Raw genomic sequence first — 22,200 nt, 5'->3', positions numbered from 1 at the left:
GGCAGATCCCAGCTTCTTTGCCGCTCACTGCCAAGCATAATGAGAGGAGTTATTTTGTGCCCTCCAGAGGGTTCAACCATTTATACTCTCACCCACCCCTTCACTCTCTTGTGGATGCTGCTAATCAGCATGAGAGACAGGGTTTCCAAGAGCCCTCCCCAAAAAACAGGGAGGCCAAGCGTCTAGACGTTGTTGGGAGAAAGGTCTATTCCACCGGGGGTCTTCAGCTCCATATCTCAAACTAACAGGCCATCATCAGCAGGTACTCATAAAACACCTGTGCGGCGATGGCCAAATTTACAGAGCTCCTCCCATCAGACTCCCGAACTGAGTTCTCGACGTTGGTAGAGGAGGGGAAGCTAGTCTCCCAGGCTTCCCTCCAGGCCACATTGGACGCTACAGATGCCACAACTAGGATCATGGCGACTGGGGTAGCCATGAGGAGGGGATCCTGGCTCCAAGTCTCGGGGCTCCCTGACGAGGTCCAGCAGACTATTCAGGATCTCCCATTTGAGGGTGTGACTCTGTTTTCTGAAAACACAGACAAGAGGCTGCACAGCCTCAAAGACTCACAAGCTACCCTCAAGTTGTTGGGCCTGCACTCTCCTGCCACACAGTGGAGATACTTCCGACCACAACCTCCTCACAGATTCCAGCAGCAGAACCGACAGGACGGTTCTCGGAGAAGGAACAGGAGTGGCAGGAGGAGGCAACACCCATCCTCAGGCCAGAGCTCTGGCCACCCCAAGCCACCTTCTGGCCCTAAACCAGTCTTTTGAAGGTGCGGTCAAAGACGGTGCACCAGATCAGAGACTAGATCTATGCCACCTTACCTTTTCCTGCTGACTATCCCCTTTCTACTGTGCGTGGTCCCATATCACTTCAGACCCCTGGGTGCTCCGAATGGTAAAGAGGGGATATTCCATCTAATTCTGTGCCCTCCCGCCCTTCCACCCCCTTTCCCCGTCCCTCTTCAGGGACTTTTATCACGAGCAACTCCTCGTCCAGGAGGTGCTGTTGCTCCTATCACTAGGGACAGTGGAAGAAGTTCCTCAGCAGCACACGGGCGAGGGCTTCTATTCCCAGTATTTCCTAATGCCAAAAGCCAAAGGCAGCCTCAGACCTACCCTGGACCTGCGAGAACTCAACAAGTTCATAAAGAAACTCAAGTTCCACATGGTCTCCTTGGCCTCCATCATCCCCTCAGTAGATCCAGCAGATTGGTATGCTGCCCTCGACTTGAAGAATGCGTATTTCCACATCGCAATCACTCAGACCCAAAGGAAGTACCTCAGGTTTGTGGTCAACGGTACTCACTATTAATTTACTGTCCTTCCGTTCGACCTGTCAGCAGCACCTCGAGTATTCCTCAAGTGCACAGCAGTTGTCACCGTGGTCTTGCGAAGGCTCCAAATATAGGTGTTTCCGTACCTCAACTACTGGCTGATCAAAGGCTGCTCCAGGACCCAGGTGGAAACTCAGGTCACATTTATCAGAGCCACTTTCAAGAGTCTGGGTCTACTCCTAAACAAAGAAAAATAGACTGTCTCCCATCCAGAGGATGGAGTACATAAGGGCAGTACTGGACTTGACCCAAGCTAGGGCATACCTGCCGCAGGCAAGGTTTCAGGCTCTCAACGACATAAGAGGCCACCTGCAGTTCCCCACCACTACAGTGAGAAACTGCCTGAAACTCCTCAGACACATAGTTGCCTGTACCTACATGGTGCAGCACACCAGACTCAGGCTTCGAGCGCTCCAGTCGTGGCTCGTATCAGTGTATCGCCCAGCTCGAGACAGTCTGGACAGGCTCATGACCCTGCCTCGCCTGGTCCTCGACTCCCTCTGGTGGTGGATCGACGCTCAGGAGGTGTGGTCAGGGGTCCCCTTTGCTGCCCCATAGCTATCTCTGTCGTGGCTGACAGATGCATCAGACTTGGGCTGGGGAGCTCATCTGGGAGACCGCAGAACTCAAGGCCTCTGGTTGCAAGCAGATTTGCGTCTCCACATCAATGTCAGACTAATGCACCTAGCATGTCAGACATTCTGTCCTTACCTAACTGGACAATGTGTATCAGACATGACTGACAATACAACAGCAATGTTCTATATCAACGAACTGGGGGATGGGCACATTCCTCTCCCCTGTGCCATGAAGCCCTCATGCTGTGGGACTTCTGTGTAGAATATTCAATTTACCTGCAGGCGTCATACCTCCCCAGGGTTCAGAACGAGCTGATGGACCACCTCAGCAGGTTGTTCCTCAGCCATGAGTGGTCCCTTCGCCCAGACATCGCAATTTCAATCTTCCAGAGGTTGGGGTTTTCCCAATAGACCTCTTTGCCACGTGACACAACAGGAAGTGCCAGCAGTTCTGCTCCTTCCAAAATCACAGCCTGAGCTCCAGCGCAGATGCATTCCTCCTCCATTGGGGAGGTTCTCTCCTATACACCTTTCCACCGATACCGCTCGTTCACAAGATGCTGCTCAAGATCTGCAGGGATCAAGCTTGGGTCATACTGATAGCACTGGCCTGGCCCCTTCAACACTGGTACACATCCCTCCTAGACATGTCTGTGGGAGCCCCCATTACCTTGCCGCTCTCTCTGGACCTTCTCACACAAGATCAGATATCTCTAGCACCTGAACCTTCAGTCGCTCCATCTCATGGCGTGGAAGATCCATGATTAAGTCCGTTGGAGCTTTCCTGTTCAGACCAGGTTAGACAGGTCCTCCTTGGCAGTAGGAAACCCTTGACGAGGGCCACATACCTTGCCAAGTGGAAGAGATTTTCAATCTGGTCGGCGCAGCGCCATTTACCTCAACGCTAGCTTCAGTGCTGCACATTCTGGACTAAACTGTGGCAGATTTAGTCTTCTTCTGCCCATCACCATCACTTGAATGAAGTGGGAGAGCAGGAAATTCACTGCAGGTCATTAGAAAACCAGCATAGGGAGGTTTCAGAGGAACAGCCGTGTTAGTCTGTATTCGCAAAAAGAAAAGGAGTACTTGTGGCACCTTAGAGGTACATTTAGGGAGGGTACATTTAGGCACAAGTGTGTATTAGTGGCTTTGCTCAATGTATTATCATTAAATTTCCCAACATTATGAACCCTATGTCTACACCAAAAAAATGTTAAAACATGTTTTCTAATACTATATTAATAGGATGTTAACCAAGACTTAGTACCTAGTGTAGAAAGACAAGTTGCTGCTAAAAAGCTTTAGCCAACTGTAGTTAAAACCACAACCACACATTTTTAAACACTGTCATTGTCTACTAAAAGCAATACAGTATATGACATTTAGCATGATCTATTTTCCAAGTGTAGACAAGGCATCTTTGGTCCACTGATTGGGTGCGATTTCTTCAAGAATGCTCTAGAATTTAGCTTGATCCACAATCTTATAAGGGCAGACAGTGGATTGTTGAGCTTGGAGCCCAAGTGCTGATCTGACTGGATGAGGTAATAATCTATCCAGGTTAGGGGAATGATTTTTATGTTTACTGTTACAGACAGTTGAAAAAAATAAGTATTTCAGGTAATTCATTTTGTTTCAACACTTGGGATTTTTTTCCAATAAACTACACACAATTTTAAAAATTGGTTTTAATGGTTAAAATACCCATTTTTTCCTTTGACTTATTTTCCTCCACTGGCCAAAAGGGGATGAGGTGACAGTGAGATAAAATGGCACTTTTTTTCATCCTACCAAAAATTTTAAAACTTCAACCATTTTTGAAATGGCAACTGTTGGGTTATTTTAATGAAACACTTCAACTAAAATTCTGTGGGTTTGGGGGAGGGGATTGGCTTTTTCTCATTTTTTTTCCAAATTTTTTTTTTGCTGTCAAAGTATTTCCTTTAGAAATTTCTCAACAGCAAATTTTTAGTCAGTTCTATTCCTTAAATTCTCTTCCAGTCAGATGATCATGTTTAGGATGTGTCCAGATCTGGAGATTACCTTGGAAGAGTACTTCCCCCCCCTCCCCTTTTTTTAAAATTACTACCACTCTCCAAGAATAAAAGGTCCCCCTTTAGGTCAACAAAACAAGGAAACCATGAGCTAAGGCTCCCTATTTTCTCTTCTTGCTACTGCAGTAGCTCTTTAAAGGACTCTGGAATAGGCACAACAGATACGTTAAAGGGACAATAAATCTATCTAACTTCTATGCCATGCTCATGCCATGTTCAGAGTATCTGAACACATTGAGAAAGGTAAAATTAACAGGCTGAAAGGGTGATTCTTATAAAGCAAAATCCCCTCCCCCCATCTTTTAAAAAAATCAGAGTTAGGAGAGTCTTAAAGTGCCAAACATAAAATACCGTAGACTTAAAGACTGTTGTAAATTTAAAAACCTTGCTATCTCACAAAAACAACTGAACAGCAAATAATAGAAGGCAGACTACATGCTCCCACCCAGTGTACTGTATTTGTAATTCTTCTGCTCAAAGCTCATTAGCTAGGATTTTAAGCCTTGTTTTGCAGGGCTGATAATTTTTCCACACATGTAACAGACCACTAACTTCAAGCCAAACACCCAGGGCATGGAACCTGTCAGCAACTGACTATTTTATTCAGTGCAGTTGTAGCTGTGTCCGTCTCAGGATACTAGAGAGACAAGGTGGGTGAGCTAATATAATTTATTGGACCTCTTTTTGTCTCTTTATTTTATTCAGTTTAGTTTCTTATATGCAGGCAATACTAGAGCTATAAATAATCCTAAACTGCCCCTTTGATTTGAAGGGCCCCCTTTATGGGGCCTTTCCTTACCTTTGTCAGGCCTATTTCTTTTTTTTTTTTTTTAAATCTATTGTTTTTTATGTCTCCAAGAAGATCGTTGTTGCATTAGTAGGGAGGAAAGGGCAGACGTGACTGCGCTGGAGACTGAGCGCATGAGCTCCTTCCACCCTAGGTACAAGGGCTAATCTCTGGGGCCCCAAGGGCGCAAGTGTGTTTCATGCAAGCTCTCACGCTGTCCTACCCATCTACTACAATGCAAGGGCGGGGAAGAGATGAGACAGCAGCGATGTGGTGCCCTGTGGGCGGGGGCAAAGCTTGGACACAACTCACTGCGACTCCCAGCGGGCTGACAGGCCAGGCCAGGCCGCTTGGAACCGGCCCCGAATACCCCACTGGGTTCAACAACAGGGAGGCTCACGGCGGCCCAGGCTGGGGGCTGCTCGCGTCTCTCGCCCCCGCCCCGTGCAGGCCGCTCCACAGCGAAACCTGGAGAGGGCGGCATCCCTCCCGGCACCCGTCCTAACCGCCCTCCCCTCACGGCCATCGGCCCCGCCCCCCTCAGCTACCTGCTTTCACAATCCGCGCCGCCGACCCTTCTCGGCGCCTCACCGGCCCCCCCGCCCGCCAATCAACAGCCCTTTCCGGTCTTCGCCCCACCCCTTCCTCTCCCGGTCCCCCTGGGTGAAGCTGCCGCAGGGATCAGCTGACTGGCGCCTCACGTGACTCACTGGCTGCTGCGGGGGTGGCGAGCGCTGCTGTCACGGGGGGATGGAGCAGTGACGGGTAAATTGCCACCGGGCGCGCCAGCGGGATCCGTCCCGCCCCCTCTCTCCCTCCCTGCGCCGGCCCGGCCACTCCGGGGACACCGGTGAGTGCGGGGAGACATTGTCCCGAAGCAGCAGCAGCAGCAGCGTTGAAGGGCCCAGCCCCGGGGGGTGAGACTCGGCCCGGGTGAATGGGGCTGACAGGCCCCCGAGAGTGAGGGCCACTGCGGTGTCAGGGCTGGGAGCGGGTCACCCCTCAGCGCATGAGACACGCCCGGGCAGGCCTGGCCCCGGCCCCTGACTCATTGGCTTGCGGGAGGGGTAGCAGAGAGACTCTCCCGGGCGGGCCTGGTCCCCGGCCTCTCACTCAGGGGAGGCGGTGGGGAAAAGAGAGACTCCACCGGGTAGCCCGGGCCCCGGCCTCCCGCTGAATAGGGGGTGAGGCTGATGCTGAAATTTGGTGTAGGGTGTGTGCTGCCAATGTACCTCTTTTTCTCATGCATCCTTTTAAAAACCATGTTGGCTAACCATTGACCCAATGTTAAATCAAAAAAGCTTTGCTCTTGTCCCTAAAGTGCAAAAAACAACCCCCCTCCCCAAAGCTGAGTAAAGCCTTCTGGTCAGTAAACTTGGGCTCTGTGGGGCCCATGGGAAACCAAACTCTAGAATTAGTGATTTCTGGTCCTAAAGTATTTTATTGTCTAATGAAACACTTAACAACTCCTTGCTTTTAAAATTTTGTTTAGTGAGATAATAACAGCCTCTCCTAGGCTCTCTAGGCCACCAAAGGTTTCAGTTATCAGGGATCATTACAGGACCCCATCTATCCTACCTGAGTCAGTCAGCTGTAAATGCAGAAGCTGTATGTGTGCAGGATTATATCCTGAGAATTGCTGCTTCTAGCAACTGGTTCAAGGACACAAACTTCGTCTGACCTGAAATGTCAAGGGTTGAAGATAAAAACTTTGGCATGTCTTTGTCCCTTGTAAATTTAAGTGAAGCTTTTGTGAAAACCTGGAAATGACTGAGATTCTGTAGTGATGGGCACTGAATGCTCAGTCAAATGGAGCACTGTAGTCTACTTCTTGTGATATTGTCTTATGACATATAAACATGTCCTTTTTTCCCCCCAGTGTGTTTGTACGAAGCTTGCGTTTCCTCAAATTCTTCCCAGTACAAATATCACTTCCTTGCTATGGCAGACTTCCCTTTATGAAATGTAGGGACATTAATAGCAAAGCAATACATACCAGAAGTGATTTCTGGAGACAAAAATGAAGAAGTATATACAACACAGTTACACTCTGAGGTACTGGAAACCTTACACTCACCTTAGTAAAGATGAGAGCTGAATATAAAAACCTCTGAATTAGTCTAGAAAAATGCAATATAAAATGCGTACTAGTTAAGATCCTGTTTTGGCATTATTATAGTTACACTCACTGGTCTACTAGTGAACTTTCTAACTTCTGTTTAGGGATGCTTGTGCTTATGTATGGCACACTGCATGAAAGCTGGCTCTACAGACATGCATCTTCCCCACTGTCCATTCTTCACTTGATACCGCATGAGGGCTTTCATGAAAATATTCATAATAATGAAGAAAGATCTCTATAGATGTGGCAGCAGGCATGTTCCAAAACATTAGTAAACATCACCTGATGAAAAATTCTTTGAGGCTTAACTTCCATGTTTCTAAGAGGTTTTGTACATTAAGTTCCACCCCTTGTACCTAGTGTAGTTGTTTTAAGCATATTTAAGCATCCAATTATTGTGATGCCAAAAATAATTTTTTTCCCCATTAGTTCAGTCAGAGTTAATATAATCTTTCGATATATATAAACTTGTATTTTGAAAACCAGGAAACATCTGTGTGTTTCTGTGACTGCTTTTGTAGTTTAGCAGTTGCTAATATCGTAAGTCTTATCTTGAAATCCCTTACAGGCATGTTTATAAAGGAGTATCAAGGAAAATTCAGTGTAATGTGCTGCTTAATCAGTGACACTAAAATGAAAACTAAGTTGTAAGTGTATTCCATTAAAACTCTACTGATCCTTTTTATTATAAACAAGAATAGACATTCTCTATCAGTAGTACTGAAGTGTTAAATAATGCATCATTTTAAAAGAATGTCCCTACTGAGTCAGACTAATGGTCCATGTAGCCCAGTATCCTGTATTCTAATAGTGGAAAGATTTAAAAATTTTCCATATGAAGACCGGCTAAAACATTCCATTTTCTTGTAAGATAATTGGAGCAAAATGATTCATGTGAAATGTTAGACTTCAGTTGGTCAATCCTATAACTAATAATCTACAAGCCTGCAGCATCCTATCTATGCCCCTTAACATTAAATGACTAATAATACTTTATGCAATGTTGTAGCTGTGTTGGTCCAAGGATATTAGAGAGACAAGGTGGGTGAGGTAATATCTTTTTATTGGACTAACTTCTGCTGGTGAGAGAGACCAGCGTTTGAGTTTACACAAACTTTTCTTCAGGTCTGGGAAATGAAGACTGTGTCTAAACTGTGGACCTTACAGCAGCACAGCTGTACTGCAGCAGCTATAGGTCACTCTATGTCTTACCTATCAGTCCTCATCCTGAAAGAAAACCTGCACAACACCTTCAAAAGATGAGCCTGGGAGCTTAAATTCATATCTTGGCTAGACGCTAAAAATTATGGACTGAATAGAGACACTGGATTTATGGCTTATTACAACAATCTGAAACCCACTAACAATCCATGTTCCCCCTCACTTTTCTTCCCTATGACTGGAGGGGGTGTCAATGGGCTTCTTGAATGGTCCCTTGAAATATGTGCTGACTACTTATGCTAAACAGTCTGTTCCATCTTGTATTTAGCAGTGACACTCTAGTTAGGCTATGTCTACATTAGCACTTCTGTCCGTATAACTTACGTTGCTCACAGGTGCAGCCCCCTGAGTGATATAAGTTACACTGACAGCAGCGCCGGTGTGGACAGCACAACGTCAGCAGGAGACGTTCTCCTGCCGACATAGCTACCGCCACTCTTGGGGGTGGTTTAATTATGTCAACATGAGAGCTCTCTCCTGTCGCCATAGAGCGGCTATGTGGGAAATCTTATAGTGATGCAGCTGCATTGGTACAGCTATGTCGCTGTAAGGTATCTAGTGCAGTTTCCCAGACCTGAAGAAGAGCTCCGTCAGCTCAAAAGCTTGTGTCTCTCACCAATGGAAGTTGATCCAGTAAAACATATTACCTCTCCCACCTTGTCTCTCTAAAAATATTTTAGTTAGATAAGAAGCAGAGTTTCAGAAAATATTGAAGAAGTTCCAGACATCCTTTCACAGGCTTAACCAATGAGAGGTTTTTATGTAACTTGCTTAGCTTGGTGACTTTTTGTTTTTAAATTGTATACAAATACTTCTTGTAAAAGTTGATTAATTTTTCATAGTGACATTTCAGAAGACGAGAGAACTTTTGTCCCACTCCTGCAATATATTGTGGAGGGGTTACTTTTAATGATTTCACTGGGTCTCTACATAAGCACATGGGTCTGCTCATACGCAACAGGATTCAGGACATTGTTTCTGCCCATTCAATGTAACAGAATGTCTTAAAACAGAATAACAACATCAATGGAAAAAAATCAGCCTTTAGAGGAATCAAACAATTTGACTGAACTATCTGCATCTGCATCTATTTTTCAAAATTAACAGTGGTGTCTAGTTTTCCACAAACACGTAGAAACTTCAGAATTATTTACTCTGTGTCAACTATACTAGCAAATGAGAAATTTTGCCTTTTGTTTGGCCTGTCGCTTAAGACTATATCTGCCAAATTGATTTCATTTCACTGTGAAATCAATGACTTGGAAGAAATTGATGTATTTCCCTGTTGCAGGCAGAATTCCATTACATAATATGGATACCTCTGATTTCTTATGAATGTATATCAGAAATAATTGCAATGGGGAGAAATCGCTAGCAGTACCAGTGTTCATTGAACCCTAAATTCTATAAAGAATACTACCCAAGGGGGTTCAAATACTATGTTCCTTTGACATTCTTTCATAACATAATCAGCTTTTCTTAAAATGAGTGAAAAGTAGTCTTCAGTACTACACTTGTCCTCTACTGCCCTGTCAATCATTTCTCTTCAAAGCTGTTCACCCCCCAAGCCCCAGTTGTTGTTGTGAAACCTCACAAATAAGGGAAACTGAGTGAAACTCGGGACACAAAGTGCTGTCAGATGTGGATTGCAAACTAATTTGACAGATCTCTTTTCTAATCTTTCAGTTATTAGAAACATGCTCTGAAAACTTCTGAGAGGCACTTTTAAAATGTACAATTAAGCTGCTCTTAGTGTCTTCAGTTTTATTTAGTTTTTGAATATTGTTACAATAGTTTCTTGTAATACTCTTAAATTATACTTAGAATCTTAATCTGGCACAACTTGAAAACTACTTGCAATAAAAATGTAATAATAATTGCACCCTCTTAGATTGCAGATTCTACAGATCAGGGACTGCGTCCTTATATTTATTTGTATAGCACCTAGCACAATAGGACCCAACCTTGATTGGAGTTTCTGGGTGTTATCGTGCACAGTTTATAAACCTATTTATTGCAATAGTAGTAGTTTTAATCTTCAGTGTTATTTTTAACAGCATTGGATAAACCTCTTTGCAGGAAAAACATTGACTGTCCTTGTAGGCAACCTGTATTTACAGTCAATGTATTTCTGAAGTAAGATTTTAAAATATGAATTTTATGACTCTAAACTGAATACAGTTAGGAATTTGGTCTTTCTGTAAAAGGGCTCATTTTTTCTCTGACTTGCAACACTAAAATTGAACAGCTGAATTTAGGTCAGACTACTTGTTACTAAGTAATTAAACGGAGAAGGGTTTTTCATACTTTTTTGATAGAATCGGCCAGTTCATTAGACAGTTAAACAATATCTCAGTTATTGTACTATAGAATTTAAAACAGTCTGAATAAGAAATTGGGGGTAATAAGTCTGCAAGGAACTTTGCTTTATATACTCTGCTTCTTTTGCTAATTCATAAGCTGCCCAGTTTTCAAAATTTACTAGTATCTTTGAAATACTATGTGCTAGAATTTGAAATGAGGATTGTACTAATCTTTGGTATAACTGCTGCCAGCATTAGTGTAAAGGCCTGATGATTCTAGTTTTGTTTACCTGGATGGAAGTTGGTATTTGTTTATATAATTGTTTTCCAGTATTTAAAAGTAATTGTCTGCAAAACCATATATCTATATTTCCTCCCAAATTTGAGACCACTTTCCCTAGAAACTGACAGATATTAGTCTCAGCTATCACAATGCTTGGGCTAATATCAGCAGATACTATTTGTGATGCCAGGACTTCAAAATGTACCCAACACCTATTAGCCTAAAGACAAAATCTAACAGTTTGCAGTGGCGGGAGAAGAGTCTGAATCAACACTCCCATGCAATTTAAAGGAACAAAACAGTGGCTTACTGTTTAATTGCAATTCTATTGATGTATTTTGAAGAAAAAATCACTTAACTTAGTATCAGAGGGGTAACTGTGTTAGTCTGTATCCACAAAAACAACGAGGAGTCCGGTGGCACCTTAAAGACTAACAGATTTATTTGGGCATAATCTTTTGTGGGTAAAAAACCTACTTCTCGTGGGTTTTTTACCCACGAAAGCTTATGCCCAAATAAATCTGTTAGTCTTTAAGGTGCCACCGGACTCCTAGTGAGTTTTAAGTAAAAACTACGATCTCCTCTTTTTGTTCTGCCATATTTTCTTTCCTATAATAGATTATTGCTTATCTTTATATGATATATACAATAGTTATACTACTTGTCAAAGGCTGATGGAACTGTGTGGGGCAATGCCCAAGTAAGAAGCTAACCTCTTCTTGCAACTGATGAGAAATGGAAGGGTTCTGGAATTCCTACCCTGCTTGGAGGCTTCAGTTTCATATAAACCTCCAGCTAATAGGTGCCTGAGAAACTTGAAGTGGTGCTGTTCTCTTCTGGCTACTGAAAAAGAGAAGGAATGCTTATTTATGTTCTCTGACTAGGGTAAACACACTTGGCTGCTAATGAACATGTGCATGGGTCTCCTCTGCTTTTCCTTTTCCCTCAGCTTTCAGTCTTCTCTGAGGATGGTAATGGAGTATTTCTCTACTACTCAACCCCTCCGCCAGCCTTTGTTTTTCAGGCCGGGTCTGCACTACACACCTATATCGGTGTCACTACATCACTTGGGTGTGGATTTTTTCACACTGGCTTTATACTGGCTTAACCCCCTCATGGAGACCGCTTCTACCTTCAACATAGCTACCACCTCTCAGGGAGGTGGATTAACTACACCAACGGAGACGCTCTCCCATTGATGTAGTAGTGTCTTCACTTAAAGTGCACCTGTGCTTCTGTACGTGAAGACAAACCCTCAGTCTGCTTCCCAGTGAATAGCTCCATGATTTCCCAAGCAGTAGTGGTAGAATGAAACTGATCAGATTCTTTTCACTTTCATTGTTGCCCACAATAGTCTGAATTATCAGTTTTCACTCTACTGCAGCTCAGGTCTGCTTTGAGCAGCAGCAGAGGCACTGAGCTCTGTCTGCACATTTCAGATGACAGCACTGCATTGGCTTACATTCCATGTTTGGAAGGATATCTTTCTATCAAAGGACTAGAAACAAACTATTTTTAAAAATGGAGATGTTAATGGGCCTTGCCTGGGAAAGCTTCCTTCTCATCACAGGGCAAGATGGCAAGTTAATTTTGCAAGCCCTGAGCGGTGACAGTTTAAATGCAACTGTTACTGCAGTCTGCAAGGAAATGAAATAATTGTTTTACTTAGGATCCTGATTTGAGCAGCTGACATAGCCACATACTTTTTCTATTGCTAGTTATGACAGTATTATTAGGGCTGGTCTACGCTAGAAAGTTAGGTCGACTCTGGTGTCACTCAGGGGTATGGAAAATTCACAACCCCGAGAGATGTTGTTAAACTGACCTAAGCCCTAGTGCAGATGGTGCTAGGTTGATAGAATTCTTCCATTAATTTAGCTACTGCCTCTGGGGGAGGTGGATTTACAACAGTGATGGAAGAACCCCTTCCATTGCTATAGTGAACATCTATCAGTAAAGTATTACAGCAGCACCTCTGTAGTTGTGCCACTCTAGTGTTTTTAGTGTAAACATAGTCTACACTAAAGAGTACCCAGACGACCCATCACTCTCACAGATCTTGGGAGGCAGGCCTGTCCTTGCTTACAGACAGCCCCCCAACCTGAAGCAAATACTCACCAGCAACCACACAACAGAACCACTAACCCAGGAACCTATCCTTGCAATAAAGACCGTTGCCAACTGTGTCCGCATATCTATTCAGGGGACACTATCAGAGGGCCTAATCACATCAGCCACACTATCAGAGGCTCATTCACCTGCACATCTACCAATGTGATATATGCCATCATGTGCCAGCAATGCCCCTCTGCCATGTACATTGGCCAAACTGGACAGTCTCTACGTAAAAGAATAAATGGACACAAATCAGATGTCAAGAATTATAACATTCAAAAACCAGTCAGAGAACACTTCAATCTCTTTGGTCACTCGATGACATACTTAAAAGTGGCAATTCTTCAACAAAAAAACTTCAAAAACTGGATACAATTAACTTAGGCTTGAATAGAGACTGGGAGTGGATGGGTCATTACACGAAGTAAAACTATTTCCTCTTGTTTTCCCCGCACCAACCATTCCTCAGACATTCTTGTCAACTGCTGGAAATGGCTCACCTTGATTATCACTACAAAAGGTTTTTTCCCCCCCACTCTCCTGCTGGTAATAGCTCATCTTAAGTGATCACTCTCCTTACAGTGTGTATGATAACACCCATTGTTTCATGTTCTCTGGGTATATAAATCTCCCCACTGTATTTTCCACAGAATGCATCCGATGAAGTGAGCTGTAGCTCACAAAAGCTTATGCTCAAATAAATTGGTTAGTCTCTAAGGTGCCACAAGTCCTCCTTTTCTTTTTGCGGATACAGACTAACACGGCTGCTACTCTGAAATCTATAGTAAAATATTACAGCAGCACAGCTGCAGTTGTGCCACTCCTGTGTTTTTAGTGTAAAGATAGTCTAAGTCAAAACCAGTCTTGGTTATCAGAAAGAGGAATTGAATATAACAATATAAGGCTACAATGCAGCCTCTTGTATTTTTTATTGTACCAGCCGAATTAAAGATTTGCTACAAGTCCCTCTTTTCAATAGTTTATAATTTTTTACCATAGACTAAACGTTGAACTATGTTAAAATAGTTTTCAAAGGTGTTCTGTACTATCTGTAAAAATCCCTAAAACTTGACATTCTGAAGTCAGCCTGTATTCACTGTTTTCTTCAGAAAAAAGTTTAAGTATTTAAAAGAATTTATTAATGATTACTGCATGTTCTGTTCAGAGAAGCTACCTTTCACAACATAATTATCTGTAATGCAAAGAATGTGGGACCATGTCACCTTGAAAATGTAACTGTTCTCTTATTGATCATATCTGAGACATCTTTTGGAAATACTTTATAACACGTGCATGAGGAGCCTTTCAGATCTAAATGGAATCATGTAATGTTCCACTTATTGGAGTGAATGAGTCAGATTTGGTTTTGCTAGGATATTTGCTTGCACTGTTATGCTCTCAGAAGAACTACTTCCTCATTTTGCAGTGAGGCCTGTTTTTTAGTTCCTCCGTCTTCCCACAAAATCCGTTTTAAAAATAAGTTTTAGTACTTTCGAATTCTAGTCAAACCTTAAGTGTGGCAAATTGAAAATAGCACAAATGACTTTAGCATTTCAGATGTCAGGGTGTGTGTCTCTAAATTGAACTCTGGTCTTTTCCTGTGGATAGGGTTAGGAGGCAGGGGAAGAGTGGAGCTCCATCTCATGCAGTGGCAGAACCAAAAGCTGATTGGGAGTTTCCACTCAGAAGAGATTGTGAGCAAATGTTAGCTGTAAAATGCTCAAGTGCTATACAGTAAACCAAAGCCATTCTGCCACTGTTTTCAGATAAAGTATACAAATGATGTGAAAGGTGGTTGGAATAGGGAACCCACAACGCACGCACCAAGCAACATCAGTACTTTGCTTTGTAAGTGTGTATATAGAAACTAAGAGTGAGGGTAGTGGAAGAGGCGTCTAGCGTTGCACCTGGAGTGCTGGATTTTTGTCATATATTAAGTGAAAGAGTGCTTCTAAGTCATGAGAAGGGAAGGGTGTAAGTCTCATTTTCTCCAGAAACATGGGATATTTAGCAGACCAAATTCTATGGAAGTCAAATGATGTGAGATAATATAGCTAGCATTTTTTCATGTAGATGTCTAGGCTTTATATACCAGAAAATTATACCCCCTCCTTCCCCTGCATAGACATCACACTCATGGGCATAAAATCTTTGCAGTCATGTGCCACATTCTGTTATTGCATTAAGTAGCTTCCTTTATAAGAGGGATCTTGGTGGTGGTGAAAGGGCATATTATTAAGGGAGGAAATAAATTGGCAGTTGTCATTTGAGGAAATCTTCTGTGTGGGCAGACAGTAGAGTTTAGTAATATGAGCCTCATCCTGTTTATCTTCTAATTGGAAGAGACTTGCATTAATTTGGAAGTCATACAATCAAGGGAATACATGTGTTTTAAAGTACAGTAGAGCTTTGCTAACCCACACACTTTGATTCTTAAAGATATGGGCCCCTTTCTCAAGAAAGATTATAAGTGCTTTAGTGAGGTCTCATTAAAACTTCACAACTTTTCCAAAATATACTATAGAAAAAAATATTAGGAATTAACAGAACTAAGCCATAATTGTCAAATGAACAAAGCCCACTTAGTGATGTGTTAAACTTGATTTTTTTTAAATTCATTTACTAATTCAAAAAGTCCAGTAACTCTCAATAGGCTTGGTTCTGTTTTTCATGTCTAGAACAGTGCCTAAATACTTCCTCTTTGATCTTCTTTGAAAAGTTTACTTGTCTCACTGTAATTTTCTTTCAGTACTTGCATTGTTGTAATGAACAATTGTCTATTATGTGTACAGTTTTGTAAAGTACCATGATGAGATCAGAGATTCAGTGACTATTAGATTATGTGTAACAAATTCCCTATTCATGTTAGCCACTTGGAAAACACTCTTAACTTCAGAGCAGTAAACGTCCAAAAATTACTTCATTGTCAAGCAATAGCTCTTCAAGTGTGATTCTACTCTGAAAAGTGGTCAGGTAAAACTTAACGCCACCTTACTGAGCCAATTTGTTCTCCTTATATATTCAAATGTATTTGCTTGCTGTCTGGGCTTTTAAAAAAAAACCTTCTTTATATTGGCACTGCAGAGTAAATATGGCTGTGGGAGTTTGAGCTGAATTCTGTTATCACTTGTGCACCTTCAGTAGACTTGTAAATTATGTCCTATTGGAGAATCTATGTAGTTGAAAGAACCCACCTTAACTTGCAATTTCTAGGTTGAGTTTGCAGGGCTGGTAATTTAAAAGTAAAATGGCAAGTAATGAAAAAAACAAATGTAACAACATTATGGGGTATTTTAGTAGGCTTTTTGCAGTGTGTTGAACTGTAGCTCATGAAAGCTCATGCTCAAATAAATTGGTTAGTCTCTAAGGTGCCACAAGTACTCCTTTTCTTTTTTCTGAAAACACAGTAGACTTTTTTTAAAGTTACAGTACTACTTTGAGGGACACTAATCTGTGGCTAAGTATAGATCCTTTTTCTCTCCAGTGTCTCGCATCTATTTTCAGACATATTAAGTGTAAAGATAAAGTGACAAAAATGACAGAATTCTGGCTTATTTCTGCTCCTGGGGAGAAAACGTGTCAACAGACATGGGAGAAACTACATGCTGCTACTACAAAAAATAATAATCTCTCCACCAATTCAAAGTTCAATATTCCTGACTTAAAGGTACGTAAATACTCTCTCATATTTCCTAAAATGTGCATATTTTCTTTATCTAATTCAGGATTCTTCTGCTGCAAAAACTCAGTGAACTTATGTTTCTAGTTAGGTAGTTATTGGTGGTTTGAATTGTGAAACTTTAATTTTAATGAAGAAAATTGCAGATAATTAGAAGTTTATGTAGACCGGAACACCAGAAATAAATTCAGTTGAAGAAAATAACTGAAAAATCAATTATTCTGCTTAACATATTCTGAGTTCTGGGTTCTATTTACTCTGCAAGGCTTGAAGATGCAATAAATCGCACTCACTGCATTCTTCTAGATCTGGCAACTGCTGCATAAGAAAAAAAAATGTTGAAACCATGAGTTAGTAGTTAAATGGAGGAGAAGATATAAATGTATTTTGATCAACTAAGATTTGTAATATGAGCTGTCTGCGGTAGGGTTTTCTATGGTCCACTTCTGAATTGTCTGCTTCTCCTTTTTCACATGAGATACCATGAAATGGCTTGATTAAAATCAGAGTCTTTGTCAGAGACAGAACCTATATCCAGACACAGCACTTCTTCCTTCAGTGCAAATGGTGCTGCCTCAGTGTGTCTTGCCAAGTTATTGCATGGAAAAATGACTTCTGGGGGAATTCTATGGCAAAAAAACCCCAAAAACTCTGCACACAATATTTTAAAATTCTGCATTTTTTTGGTCAAAATAAAACAGAATCACACTAGTTTCAATTATTTTGGTAATCTATTTTGAAATACCTGTCAGCAAGTATTTCTAACAATACAGACAAAAAAAATTCAGGACAAATAGATACCTTACTAGACATATTAATACAGAGCATTGAGTTATTAATTTACACTACAATACAGAAATGTATTTACCTCAGAATCAGAGCAAAGGTTTGGGTGGTGGTCAGGGGTAATGGAAGAACTGAGGGAGGGGAAGTAATTGCTGGGAAGGAGTCTGAGAGTGAATCTGGAGGGTTGTTGGATGTGAGTGGGAGATGTATGGAACAAGGTTGGTTGTGTTTTTGTTTTGTTTTGTTTTTGGGAAGGGGGGGAAAGGATTGTTAGGGAGTTGGGAAGCCTCCCCCATGCAGACCCTGTCAGACCCCTACCCTCTCCCATTCAGTCAGGCGCATGTGCCCCTGTTCCCACGAGTTCCTGCAGCCCCCCTCCCATTCAGCCCCTGGTTCAATGCTGTCACCCACTAGCTCTTGAGCCTGTGCCCCAGTCTATCGCCCTGCTAGCCCTTCTGAACCCCAGTCTGTGATGCCCCCACCCCCCCAGCAGCCCTGTGTGCCCCACTCTGTCCATCCCATGGTTCGTCACCCGGCCCTGCTGTGAGGAGCGCAGCTTCTCTGCCAGCTGACTTCCCTCTCTTCTGGTGCCACAGCAACCCCTGGTTGGGCAAAAGGTGTATAGCAACACCTCTCCAGCAGAATCCGTATTTTGCATAGAAAAAAACAAAACTGTGGAGGGAACATGCCTTCTGCACATGTGCAATGGTGCAGAATTCCCCCAAGAGTAAAAAAGTAGTAAGAGACAGTGGATACCATTGCAAGGAAAAGGAAATCTGAAAAGCAGTTTCTCTTGAATTGGTTTACTTCTTCCTGTCAGTCACAGTTGGGAGCCAGTACATTAAGTAAGAAAAGACACATCCTAGTCTCAGAAACAATAAGAAATTATAAGTCCAGATCAACTTTTAAAAGAAGAAAAATCTACCAAAGGGGAAGGAGAAAAGGAAGAAGGTAGGAAAACCTGCCTGTCACTGGAATGATTCCTAAATAGGAGGCCACTGGCTACCTACCACCGGCTTACCTGTCGCTGTCCTTGGGAGCGAGAGTGAGAGAGCACAATGCTCCAGTTTATTCTTAGCGGGTGGTGAGGTTCTTCGGAGTCGTCTCCAGCTGGTATAATTTAAAGCACCCCTGGAAATACTCTATATTATGCTGGTAGAAGTTTCAGACCCAGCATCCTGAGAGTAGAAGGTAGATTAAAACAATCTTCCCTCTCCTTCTCTTCAGTTGTGTCAAGCACAAGCTTAATGCATCTGTGGATCTGGCACAGAATCAAATAATTGTCTGTCTGCAGGGGTGAGGCCAATACTTACCAAGGACAGCTCTCTGTGGGTTTTACTGTTGTACCCCTCATTGAGGACCTAAGCAAGTAATTCTTCCCTTTTTCCTTTATCTCTGATCTTGCTGAAGTAAGACTCTTTCCTCATGGAGTCAAGACTGTTTTGTGCTGTGCTTGTGTATAACCTTTCTAATTCCTGTGTACGCTTTATGGCCAAAAGTTGTGTTCTTCCAGCCTAAACATTGTGTGGACAAAGAGGCTGTATTCAGGTGCAGAGGGAGCTTAGGTTAAGGTTTGGATGGCATCAAAATATCACAAGATGTTCTTGAGATTTCTCCCTGTTGAGACCAAAATCTCATAAATCATTCACTTTAGGATTTTTGGCTGTATATGAACCTGTAAGTAGGCCACTACCAGGGATTAGAATGTGAAACATCCTCTTTCCCTCCCTAGCCCTCAAGGCAAGAAAAGGGCACAGGGATTGTATTCAAAATTGCAACCTGAGGCACATTTTTATGTACATGTGAGTGCATAGAACAGAAATCTGTTAGATTTGGAGTCTTCAACAGCTTAGGTTAACGATTGTGTCTACATAAAGGTTTGTAACGCACCTTTATTTAATTTTCAGTGTAACATAATCAAGGCATTTAAATGTGGCTTTTAAAGGTCGTAGACTTAGTGCTTGTTCTTTGTAAAACATTTGTTTCTTTATGTGAACAACATGTACCAGCACATGTCAAGAGATTTTTCTGAGCTCTTATTTTACATGTCCTCTCCCCCCACCCCCAAAAAAAAACCCTTCAGTTTTTGTCTGTATATTTGAGGAAGTCTAACCATATATGAGGTTCCAAGACCTTCCTGTGACTTAAACATCAAATAACTGGCACCCAAAATATTTCATATAATCCACACTTTATTACACAATATTTGAATCTAAAATGGTTACGTTTTAGTCTCCTGAAAGTAAATGTGCAAAAGTAGCTGCAAATATCTTATATATAAAAAGGAAAAGAAGATGACTGCTTTTTGGAGGGTGGCAAAAGTAAGAACCAATGCTAAAAAACTACACTTCATTACTGTACTTTGGACACTTATATGAATAATGAGTTTCCAGAGTTGTTGTTATTAATAGCAACAAATCTTGGAAGGGATGTTAAATCTCATGTTTCAGGGCTTAAACCAATCTCTAATTATTAGATAAGAGTGAGACCTAATATGGGTGGCAAATTATCCCACATCTGCCTACTTCAGTGTTCTTATAACTTCCATTGGAGCATCTGGAACTAGCCACTGGCAATTTCTACATACAGAACTCAAAAAGACTGCAGCAAATCACAATTGACTTTTCAGTATCGATGGACAGTATCAAAGGATTTTGAATGGGTATAGTGCAGAAAGCCCTGTTGTAGCAAGCTACATTAAGTCAAGTCTAAGACCGTTTCAGGAAGCAATTAATGTTTAAAGTTTGATTTGTGTGACTCCTATTAAAGTCCGTGGTAATTATCAAATTCAGACATCTTGTACTGCTTTGAATCCTTAAGGTCTGGGTTTGTATAGAATGTGTAAAGCTTTTTTTGTTAAGTGCTTGGTCTCTAAGACTTGACTTGAACCTAAAATCCATTAATAAACTTTAATTATTTTTTCTCTTCTAGGTTGGCACACTGGATATTTTAGTTGGTTTGTCAGATGAATTGGCTAAGTTGGACGCATTTGTGGAGGGGTAATATAACTATATATATATATATATATATATGTATATATCGTATAATTGATGTTGCTCAGGCTTCATGTCAACCTTCACAATGTCAAACTCCATAGTCAACCTTTCAGCAGATTGACCTATTGTTCAGTAGTACACATACTTTTTATAAAAAGAGAGATCTAAACAGGCTTAAGGTTACCTTCATTAATTAAAAAAAAAAAGTGCTGTGTGCTGCCAGATTCAGGAGAAATGTGTTCAGATCTTGGCTTAAGAATCACAGGAAGTGATGGTGAGTATGACGGGTTTTCCTGGGGTGCAACTGGAATTGGAATACTGCTGAGCCCACTGGCTTACCAACCTGGGCTCCCTCTCACACTGTTATACTATGACAAGCTACAAACCTCTCCAGATACTGTCTGTGTGACATCCACAGGCAGGGACACATCCAGCTGAGTTACATAAATGCTTCTCCTAGCCACTCATGAACTAACAGTAGAGAGACTCCAGCCAATTCCCCCAGCTCCCCAGCCTAGGACCCCAGGGATGTACCGTCCTGCCCTGGTCAGAAGCCTGACCAGTGTAAGTTTATTGCCCAATGTGGAGAGGACCTGAACTAGCTTTTATACACTGAGCAGAGGTTTCCCCAGCACTTCAAGCACAATACGCTGTTTTAGGAAAAATATGAAACAGGTTTATTAACTACGGGAAGTTATAAGTGGTAGGAATAAAGGATAGAGATGGTTACCAAAGAAAATTAAAATAAGTGCACAATGTAAGTTCTATAAATTAAACAAGATTTGAATCAAGTGGTGTCTCACCCTGATAGTGTAAGCAGGTTACAGATCTTCAGTACACAGGCTGGAATTCTCCTCCAGCCCAGGACTACTTCCCCAGTTCAAAGTCTTTGTCCACCAAACATGTTTCCAGGTGGTGAATTGTGGGGAGCATGAGGCCAAGTGATGATATACTTCCCCTCCTTTCAAAGCTTCTTCCACCTTGCTGGAAAGATCCTTTGTTATGACATGGGTCAAGCAGTCTCCATTGTCTACATGCTATTCCTGAGAAGTCTCCGTTGTATACAGTTCTCGGGATAGTCCTTGGGAGCGTGGATTCCCTTTAATGGGCCATCAGCATGTCTAGCTCCTCCATTTTTGCACCTGAAAGGCTGGTTGTGGGTGTTCCCAACCTCACAACATATTTCAGTAACACAGATACAACAAAACTTCTCAGTGGGGAAAGGGGTTTTTGGTGTGGGTGGGGGTCCAGATGCACAGGGGTCGGGTGGACACGGGGAGCAGCTTCCCATACAGTGACCCCTCCCCCAATGGCCGAGGTGCGATGGGGCCAGGAAGTGGGGGAAGGGGTCACTGTATGGGGAGCTGCTCTCCCATCCACCTGACACCAGTGCATCTGGACCCCTGCTCCCCTATGCTGAGTCTTACCCTCTGCACCCAGACACCCCCTCTGCTGTGCAGAGCTTCCTGCAGCGGGGGGAAAGGTTTCTGGGGGTTGATCTGACCCAGCCCTGGCTGCTCCATGCAGGGTAGAGGGAATTCTGTCTCTCCTTCCCCCTGCCCTCTCCTCCCCCCTCCCCCCCCGTGCGGTGACTTCTCTCCCACAGCTGCTCCAGGTGCCCTAACAGATGGTTCCAGGCTGCTGGGGAGGGGTGAGTGAGCACTAGCGTGGGGAGGCAAAGGGATTCTGCAGGGCCGATGTTTCTTCAGGCACACAGTGGCGCAGAATTCCCCCAGGAGTAGTTAATACCTTCTTAGCTAACTCTGAGGTAAAGTATATAGGATTACAAAGAAATTAATTTTGCTGTAGGGCCATTGTTCCAACAGAATGCATCTTTGCTGTTCTACAGGGTTGTCTGGTATGGAGTTTACCAATTCCAAAAAAGACTCATTATCTTCAAGGGCAAGGGTTTGGTCTTTCTTTAGGTGGGG

The 22,200-nt window shown here is 42.5% G+C and overlaps 2 protein-coding genes across 4 annotated transcripts in view; one reads left to right on the top strand and one right to left on the bottom strand.

Annotated features, from left to right (window-relative positions):
* LOC140906445 (uncharacterized) overlaps positions 1-5,274 on the bottom strand; it is a 38,803-nt gene extending 33,529 nt beyond the window's left edge. For both annotated transcript variants that reach the window (XR_012157112.1, XM_073330403.1), the window contains exon 1: positions 5,077-5,274. Coding sequence is in view for 1 of the 2 variants with exons in the window: in XM_073330403.1 (XP_073186504.1) it covers positions 5,077-5,248 (172 nt within the window). In the remaining variant the exon portion in view is untranslated. The remainder of the gene's footprint in view (positions 1-5,076) is intronic.
* Positions 5,275-5,438: 164 nt separating this feature from the next.
* The window catches only part of ATP6V1C1 (ATPase H+ transporting V1 subunit C1), a 39,771-nt gene continuing 23,009 nt past the window's right edge, over positions 5,439-22,200 (top strand). Inside the window, exons 1-3 of one of the 2 annotated variants that reach the window (XM_073330400.1) lie at positions 5,439-5,529; positions 16,293-16,475; positions 20,205-20,272. In XM_073330400.1, the coding sequence (XP_073186501.1) occupies positions 16,344-16,475; positions 20,205-20,272 (200 nt within the window). In that variant the 5' untranslated portion in view covers positions 5,439-5,529; positions 16,293-16,343. Of the gene's footprint in view, positions 5,615-16,292; positions 16,476-20,204; positions 20,273-22,200 lie in introns of both variants that reach the window. The other variant, XM_073330399.2, reaches the window with a different exon arrangement.

This window comes from Lepidochelys kempii, chromosome 2 (assembly GCF_965140285.1).
Source record: "Lepidochelys kempii isolate rLepKem1 chromosome 2, rLepKem1.hap1, whole genome shotgun sequence".
Classification (NCBI taxonomy): Eukaryota; Metazoa; Chordata; order Testudines; family Cheloniidae; genus Lepidochelys; species Lepidochelys kempii.
The sequence above is the reverse complement of the archived record's forward strand: the minus strand, read 5'-3'. Positions and strand labels throughout refer to the sequence as shown.